This window comes from Danio rerio, chromosome 23 (assembly GCF_049306965.1).
Source record: "Danio rerio strain Tuebingen ecotype United States chromosome 23, GRCz12tu, whole genome shotgun sequence".
Classification (NCBI taxonomy): domain Eukaryota; kingdom Metazoa; phylum Chordata; class Actinopteri; order Cypriniformes; family Danionidae; genus Danio; species Danio rerio.
In genome coordinates, this window is record NC_133198.1 from 44,602,501 (window position 1) to 44,612,378 (window position 9,878).

Here is a 9,878-nt window from a genome sequence, read left to right on the forward strand (position 1 = left end):
TAGCTCTCTTGTGAAATTTTTATTCCTTTGAAAACATTTCCCTTATCTTTCTTGTTCTGTCTCTTGAGAATTGTTTTCAACACAACTTTAAACATTATAGTTTTAATAACAAATTTCTAATAACTGATTGCTTTTATATTTGCCATAATGACTGTACAGAATATTTTGCTACTTATTTTTCAAGTTATTTTACAAGTGGTTAGCGTAAAGTGCAATTTAAAGACTCAACTAGATTCATTATTTGCACACAGTGGTTTGTTCGGGAGAAAATCGAAATAATATAGAGAGAGATAGTAATTTTATTATCTTAAAAAAATTAATAAAAAGAAAAACTGCTTTTATTTCAGCCAGACTAAAATAAATAAAAATAAATTATCAGAAAGAAATATTATGTTTAACAGAGCAAGAAAATTTTCACAGTATGTCTGATAATATTTTTTCTTCTGGAGAAAGACTTATTTATTTTATTTCAGCTAGAATAAAAGCAGTTCTTAATTTTTTTAAAAACATTTTAAGGTCAATACTATGAGCCCCTTTAAGCTGTATATATTTTCAACTGTCTACAGAACAAACCATCATTATACATTAACTAATTACTCTAATTGATCTAATTAACCTAGTTAAGCCTTTAAATGTCACTTTAGGCTGTATAGAAGTGTTTTGAAAAATATCTAGTCAAATATTATTTACTGTCATCATGGCAAAGATAAAATAAATCAGTTATAATAGATGTGTTATTAAAACTATTATTTTTAGAAATGTGTTGGAAAAATCTTCTCTTTGGAAAAAATAAACGGGGCTAGTATTTCATGTGGCTAATAATTACGACTTCAACTGTATAATAAAAATTTCTATAGAGGGAAAATAATTTGGACTTCGATTAAATATGCCATTTTTAGTATTCATAAAGATTGTGTTGACATATTTGTAACATATATTTTCATGTCTGCACTGTAACTTGTTAAATAAAATACGTCATTTGAATATATTGTCATGTATTTAGACATACTCAATATAGAAATAGAAATCAATATTTAAATACTCAACAAATTTTCAATGATTACAATAACAAGTTGTGCTTCCTAGTGGAATAAAAACAGAAACCATCACAGAACATTCTTATAGTTTAGAATATCTTACAAAAGCTATTACAAACTATCAAATTTTACAGTCAAACCTGCACATTTTACTACATTTTATACTGTAAGGCAGAAATTTACCAGCAAAGCCTGATTAAAGCAATTTACTTTTCATTAAAACAATATTTTTCCATTATAGCTATTTCTAAAGCATTTGAACTGGATGGTTTTATTTTTATTTCTCATCAGGGGATATTTGTTCAAATATATGACCAATAATTTTATACAGTATGATAAATAAATAAATTATATACTGAAGTCAAAAGGAAAACTACTTCTGTGAATTTTTAATTCTTATAAAAATATTTCCCGAGTGTTGTTTGCCGGAGAGAATTATTTTTTCACCACATATTAAAACATAATATTTTTAATTACTAATTTAGAATAGCTAATTTATTTTGTCTTTCCCATGATGACAGTACATAATATTTTACAACTTATTTTGACAGATACTGTACTTGTTCTCAGCTTAAAATGACATTGAAAGGCAAGTCATTGTTTTACTGTAGACAATCGAGAAAAAATTCCAAAGGGGGCTAATAATATTGAGCTTAGAACTAACTAAAGAGAAACTAAAACAAATAAGAGAAGTTGTAAAGTACATAAGAAGTACATAAACTTTAATAAAAAAATATTTATTAAAATGTCCTTGCTTTGTTAAACCACTTGGGAAATATTTGGAGGGGAAAATCACAGCAGGGCTAATAATTTTGACTACAACTGTATATAGTAAAGCCATGACTGACCGAGTCTGAGCTCCAGGTATAGTTGGTCTTTGTTTGGAATTAAAGGTCTTGACAGTTCAATAGTCATCTGGAAACACTGTCCTCTGCGGATGATTAGATGATTGCTAAAGAAGGCGTCTGTGTGATGCTCCTGTCGATTCTGTCCTTTCCTGGTCTTTATGAGATCAACAGAACGTACCTGAAGTACCGCATCTAAAACAGCAGGCACAAACACAAGGTTCATCTTTTATTACCATTGATTACGAATGGACATTTCTGAAGGCCGTTTAGGTCTTAAAGAGATAGTTTACCCAAAAATGAGCTTTTGCTCACTCTCAAGTGTCTTTATTTGGCTGAACAAAACGCAGATATTGTGGCAAAGCTAAAGACCTGTAACCACTTACTTCCATAGTAGGAAAACAAACACTACAGAAGTTGATGGTTACAGGTTTTCAACATTTATCAAAATATCTTCTTTTGTGTTGAACAGAAGAAAAAATGTAAACAAATTTGAGACAAGATATGATGGGTGGGTAAATGAAGACATAATTTAAATTTTGGGGGAAACTATCCCTTTTCAGAAGCTTTGTGGTCTTGAGAAAACCTTATAGCTGTGGTCTGAGCTCAATCTTTTTTTTCTAAATATGCATTTATGAAATAAATTTTGTCAATCGAAAACATACCTTCCATACACTCCCAGAAAAAAAGGTACGAAAGTTGTGCCTTGAGTGGTACCTTTTTGAAAGCTATACATTTGAACTTAAAGGGTTCATATTGTTACCTCATATGTATACAGGGTGGGCCATTTATATGGATACACCTTAATAAAATGGGAATGTTTGGTGATATTAACGATCTGTTTTGGCCCATTAGTATATGTGAGGGGGCTTGTAAATAACTCATAAAAGAATAAAGTTACGTTAAAACCAAGCACACCATTGCTTTTTCTTGTGAAATTCCCTATAAGTTTATTAAGGTGTATTAGACATCCATTAGTCTATTAGACATCTATTAGACATCCATTAGTCTATTAGACGTCTATTAGACATCCATTAGTCTATTAGACGTCTATTAGACATCCATTAGTCTTTTAGACGTCTATTAGACATCCATTAGTCTATTAGATGTCTATTAGACATATATTAGATGTCTATAAAACATCCATTAATCTTTTAGATGTCTACTAGACGTATATAAGACGTCTATAAAACATCCATTAGTCTATTAGATGTCTATTAGACGTATATTAGATGTCTATAAAACATCCATTAGTCTTTTAGATGTCTACTAGACGTATATAAGACATGTATAAAACATTCATTAGTCTATTAGATGTCTGTTAGACGTATATAAGACGTCTATAAAACATCCATTAGTCTTTTAGACGTTTACTAGACGTATATAAGACGTCTATAAAACATCAATTAGTCTTTTAGATGTCTACTAGACGTATATAAGACGTCTATAAAACATCCATTAGTCTTAGATGTCTATTAGACGTATATTAGACGTCTATAAAACATCCACTAGTCTATTAGATGTCTATTAGACAAATACTAGACATCTATAAAATATCCATTAGTCTATAAGATGTGTATTAGACGCATATTAGACGTCTATAAAACATCCATTAGTCTATTAGATGTCTTTAAGACGTATATAAGACATCTATAAACCATCCATTAGTCTATTAGATGTCTATACTATGGATCTTTTTAGTTGTTTCCCTATCGTTTATGTACATTAGAGAATAATGTTACATCTACTGTTGATAAGCAATGTTTATTTCATAACTTTAATTTTATGCATATTACCATACTGTTGTTTAGTAGCTGTGTGAATGACACTGAGCACCTTCTTTTTTCTAATCATGCATTTATATGAAATAAATTTTGTCAATCAAAAACCTACCATCCATACACTCCCAGAAAAAAGGTACGAAAGCTGTCCCTTGAGTGGTACCTTTTTAAAGGGTACATATTTGAACTTAAAGGGTTCATATTGTTACCTCAATTGTATTCAGGGTGGGCCATTTATATGGATATGCCTTAATAAAATGGGAATGGTTGGTGATATTAACGATCTGTTTTGGCACATTAGTATATGTGAGGGGGCTTGTAAATAACTCCTAAAAGAATAAAGTTACATTAAAACCAAGAACACCATTGTTTTTTCTTGTAAAGTTTATTAAGATGTATGAGACATCCATTAGTCTATTAGACGTCTATTAGTCATCCATTAGTCTATTAAACATCCATTAGTCTATTAGATGTCTATTAGACGTATATTAGACGTCTATAAAACATCCATTAGTCTTTTAGATGTCTACTAGACGTATATAAGACGTCTATAAAACATCCATTAGTCTATTATATGTCTATTAGACGTATATAAGACATCTATAAACCATCCATTAGTCTATTAAAGTCTATTAGATGTCTATGCTATGGATCTTTTTAGTTGTTTCCCTATCGTTTATGTACATTAGAGAATAATGTTACATCTACTGTTGATAAACAATGTTTATTTCATAACTTTAATTTTATGCATATTACCATACTGTTGTTTAGTAGCTGTGTGAATGACACTGAGCACCTTCTTTTTTCTAATCATGCATTTATATAAAATAAATTTTGTCAATCAAAAACCTACCATCCATACACTCCCAGAAAAAAGGTACGAAAGCTGTCCCTTGAGTGGGATCTTTTTAAAAGGTACATATTTGAACTTGAAGGATTCATATTGTTACCTCAATTCAGGGTGTATTCAGGGTGGGCCATTTATATGGATACGCCTTAATAAAATGGGAATGGTTGGTGATATTAACGATCTGTTTTGGCACATTAGTATATGTGAGGGGGCTTGTATAAATAACTCATGAAAGAATAAAGTTATGTTAAAACCAAGCACACCATTGTTTTTTAAGTTTATTAAGGTGTATTAATTGTAAATATTTAAACAATTATTGTAAATTATTATTATTATTATTTTTATTATTGTAAATATTTTTACAATTATTTTTATTTGTTTAGATGCTATTATGTACTCTTAAGGCATTAATAAGGACCCTTACAAATGTATACCTTTTGAAAAGGTATTACCTAAGTGACAGCTCTTATACCTGAGAGTATTTCTGAGAGTGAACAAACAGCAGGATTAGTTCAGTCTAAAGGACAGTTTTAAAATCAGAGGACATACTGTAAATAATGTTGGAAGTGGAAGATTTTGTTGTTTATGACAGCAGTAACAATATTATACAAAACGTTACAGTCTACATTTCACAACAAAACTATACAATCTATATCAATGCAACATAAAGACAATCAGACCTTTTATTTATTATTAGACACTTTAGTATTAAGATGTTTTAGTCTTACCACTTGCTTCTACAGTCGTACCCCTAAAAGAAAGAAAGAGAGAAAAGATACACATTTTATTGTTATGTAGTTACAAAATAAAGTTTTAATTGATTTTCAACCCAAATTAATTGCAGACAAACGTGACCCTGGGCCACAAAACCTTATGTATAATGAGGCAACATTAGATGTAGCCTATGTTTATGTTGCATGCCATTATTTTTGGAAAAAAACTTAAAAAAAAAAATACATTGTATGGGTCATAATTATAGATTTTTTTTAATTAAGGCAAAAATTACTGTATAAATAGAAATTAAAATCATATTCAATGAAGATATTTTGTACATTTCCTGCCATATTGGTAAGACCTTAATTTAGCCAACTTTAAAGTAGCTTTTCGCAGTATTTATATTTCTTTGAACCCTCAGTTTCTAGATATTTAATTAGTTGTTTCTTGGCCAAATGTTGTCATATCATAACAAAGAATTAATGAAAAAGCTAATTTATTCAGCTTTCAGATTATGTAAAAACCTCTATAATAAAAAAAAGACAATTTTGTGGTCCAGGGTCACATATATCACATATACACAAGAACTTTTTTTTTTCATGTATGCTCGACAAAATAACAGAAAGGCGTTCATAGCTTAAAAATAATGACATTTTTAAAATAAAATTGCACAAAAAACTGAGATAATCAATTTACATTCACAATCTTTACATTTACATTAATAATAAACTAAATACAAAATATATAATTAAATAAATGAACTAATTTAAAATAAAATAAATGATAAATAAAAAGAGATACGTAATAGGGGGGTTAAAGTTCTCAACAAAAAAAATCCTCCAATAAAGAATATAAATATCTTGCTTTTTGACTTTTCAACTCTTAAAATTTCTTCTAATATATCACAAATTCTCCTTTAAACGCTACTGATATTGGAAGAATTTAGAAAAATGTACATTTATGAATATAACATTTTAATATCAACAAATAGTTTATTATGAAAAATTAAAGTTGCTCCCCAGAAAGACTTTTATTGTTTAAAAGACCTCTAATAAACATCTAAACATAGTCATAAATTTGATCTGTCAGTAAATATTTAATAGATGCCCAACAATGGTCCTCATTTTTAGCCTCAATTGTTTTAGATCAGATATCTGTATCGGACGTCTATAAGAAATCCATTAGTCTATAAGATGTCTATTAGACATCCATTAGTCTATTAGACTTCTGTTAGACACTATTAGTCTATTAGATGTCTATTAGACATCCATTAGTCTATATGACGTCTTTTAGACATTCATTAGTCTATTAGATCTCTATTAGACGTATATTAGATGTCTATAAAACATCTATTAGTCTATTAGATGCCTATTAGACGTATATAAAACGTGTATAAAACATCCATTAGTCTATTAGATGTCTATTAGACATTCATTAGTCTATTAGATGTCTATTAGACGAATATTAGACGTCTATAAAACATCTATTAGATGTCTATTAGACGTATATAAAACGCCTATAAAACATCCATTAGTCCACAGGTGTCAAACTCAGTTATAAAAAGGGCCGCAGCTCTGCACAGTTTAGTTCCAACCCTAATTAAACACACCTGATCAAACTAATTGAGTCCTTCAGGCTTGTTTGAAACCTACAGGTAAGTGTGTTGGAGCAGGGTTGGAACTAAACTGTGCAGGGCTTCGGCCCTCCAGGAATTGAGTTTGACACCCCTGCATTAGTCTATAAGATGTCTATTAGACGTATATTAGACGTCTATAAAACATTCATTAGTCTATTAGATGTCTATTAGACATCTATCATACATCTATTAGTCCATAACTGAGCACCTATACACTGATACACATCTCTACTTGTGGGAAAAGTTGTTTGTGATGAGTATTGATTCATTATGTTACTTTCTCATCAACACCTGCATATGTATTAACATGTCTGTGTAACAAAAGATGTGTAGATGTTTGTAATGCAAAACAAAGACATATTACCTCAATAAATTAATAAAGTATGGTAGTTTACTGTAAAAATAAGATACTACTTTTACGGTTTGTACCGCAATCACAGCTGCCCCTTTTTTTTACCGTAAATTTTACGGATTTATTTTTTACATAACATTTTTACGTGTATTAGAACTCCATTAGTCTATTTAGACATCTTTTATCAACATACAAGAGTAAAAAAAAAAAAAACAGTGTTCAAAATCTTCTCCGAGTTCAATTCAATCAATCAATCAATCAATCAATCAATCAATCAATCAATCAATCAATCAGTCAATCAGTCAGTCAATAAATAAATAAACAAAAAATAACTTACATATTTGCAGTTCCTGTCTATATGTATTTGAACAATATATGATCCTGTTCTTCAGTAGAGAAAGTGCACTCAACTTAAACTTCAGTCTGTAGGCAACTCAGTTGTTTGCATGGCGTATTTATTCACATCTTCATCTCCACCCCATCCACAAGTCACAGCTAAAGAGTGTGAAGAATTTACTGTATCATGACAAAAGAGGTTTCGTGTTTAAAATGAGTCTCACAAGATAATTTTATAGCATATTTAAATACGGCACGAGAGGAATCTTTGTTGACTTGTCATTTGAAGTAAGGTGGGACTCACTTGTTTGTTGTACAGATATGAAAGGAGGAGTAATGAGAGGCATTAGTGAATAAAATAATAATAATTACACCTGCACTTTTGAACTGCCTCTTTAACTAGAGATTACCAGAAATTAAATAGTTTCTTTGTCATGCTATATATTTACAATGCTATCATTTAAACTTTTTTTTATTCATTATTTATTCAACGTTTATTTTATATTAAGTTGCAGTGAGTTTTATTCTTGTAGCTATTTTGCTTCCATCGTCTTATTTTCTATAGATTGTTGATTTGCCATTATTATTGGTATCATTATTACTACTGTTGTCAGTTATATTTGTTTATACAGACCTTTTATTTTCAAATTCAAGGCTTTTTGTCTTTTTTCCTGTGATTTTGATGTATTTCATTTGCTTAAAACTGTCTTCTGTTATGTCTACGTTAAATAATAATAAAAAAAAACCCAGAACAGTAAATTGTTTCAAAGAGGTTAAAAATAATCAAGAAATTAACTTTTTGATAAGCTGTCAACAAGGATTTCTATAATAAAGAACAGCACATGTTTATTTAAAATGACAAAACCATTAACTATACTGATCCTCAAACACATTGCACTAAAATAAAAGCATCTTCAGTGAAACGCATATTTTTAGGCAACATTATATTTGTTGGACAGTTTTATTGGTTTATTTTATATTGTGTGTTTTCTTTTTTAAAACTCCATTACGAAGTGATTGTTAATTTAGATATGTTGAAAGATATACAAGCTTACACGAATTTCCTTATAAATGATCATCTTTATACCTTTACACAATTCTGTTTGAATGACCCTGAAAAACAAAAACACATGTAAATATTGTTGTGCTTTGTCAGTCATTTAATATTTGTGTTTGTTTTAAGTGCAAGTGCAAGCTATTATAAATGCTAGTAAAGCATCAGGAATGTTTGTTAAGCTGTATCACACATATTCAATGCCATTCCACTAGTCTTAATGTCTGGCTATTAATCTGAATAGGAACAAGTAGTCAAGACAAGAATGTGCAGCAAACGCCTCACTGAATGATTCAGTTCTGTGCGGAAAAAAAAGAAAGAAAAAAAAACAATAGCACTAGCGCCATAATGAAGCACTGGATCACCACATTTCCTGTATTTACACATCTATTAATCATGTGCTAATGACTTCTTCTGATGACATAACAGTAATTTTATTGACAGAAGTTATGCAAAACAAAAATTGTCTACTCCGTGAAACGTGAAAATGTCCTGCAAATGTATTTAAAGCTACTTTTAGACAAAGCAGAGATTAATTAATGTTTGAAATGTACAGTTTTATTCATTTTTTGCTGGGCCTTACCAATAATGTTACGGTGTCCCTTTAAGAGACGCGCTCGTTCATCCATTCTCGTGCGCGCGCATTTTTTTTTCCAAGTCGTGGTGCTGAGGAGAAGTAAGTACGTTTCTAATGGCTGTTTAAATTACTTACAAACCAAAATAATCAACAACATTAAAAAGAGTAGTCTCAGGGTAACTTTTGAATCAAGTTTCAGATTAATATATGTTTGAAACGTACAGTTTTATTCCGTTTTAAGTCATATCAATGCAGTTCAGTTTTTTTCAGTCAGCAGGTTGCAGTGCTGAGGTAACGTTTTTTAACGGCTGTTTAAAGTTACAAACCAAACCTAATAACACGAATTAACACAGTGTTACAATAATAAAACACTTTGTTTTATTTAAACACTGATGTTGGAAAATATAGCTTTTTGGTTTTGGAATAATAGCACGCAGAGAAATGTAGGCCTATTTTTGCACATCACCGTCATCTGATGGTCTAAATATGAAGTGCCTTAAGATATCTAAATAATTTTCACAGATTATTGGTCATCAAACCTGTTCTCCATTTCTATGTGTATATATATATATATATATATATATATATATATATATATATATATATATATATATATATATATATATATATATATATATATATATATTTATATATATATACTAGTAAGTTCAGTTAGTATAATATAAACTACATCAA

At 29.6% G+C, this 9,878-nt stretch overlaps 1 protein-coding gene across 1 annotated transcript in view; it reads right to left on the reverse strand.

Moving 5' to 3' along the window:
• tgm1l5 (transglutaminase 1 like 5) overlaps positions 1–9,678 on the reverse strand; it is a 26,946-nt gene extending 17,268 nt beyond the window's left edge. Inside the window, exons 1-4 of the mRNA XM_068216812.2 lie at positions 9,189–9,678; positions 7,553–7,731; positions 5,242–5,264; positions 1,886–2,077 (exon numbers count right to left, since the gene is read on the reverse strand). Of these exons, the coding sequence (XP_068072913.2) occupies positions 1,886–2,077; positions 5,242–5,264; positions 7,553–7,554 (217 nt within the window). The 5' untranslated portion in view covers positions 7,555–7,731; positions 9,189–9,678. The remainder of the gene's footprint in view (positions 1–1,885; positions 2,078–5,241; positions 5,265–7,552; positions 7,732–9,188) is intronic.
• Positions 9,679–9,878: the final 200 nt, after the last annotated feature.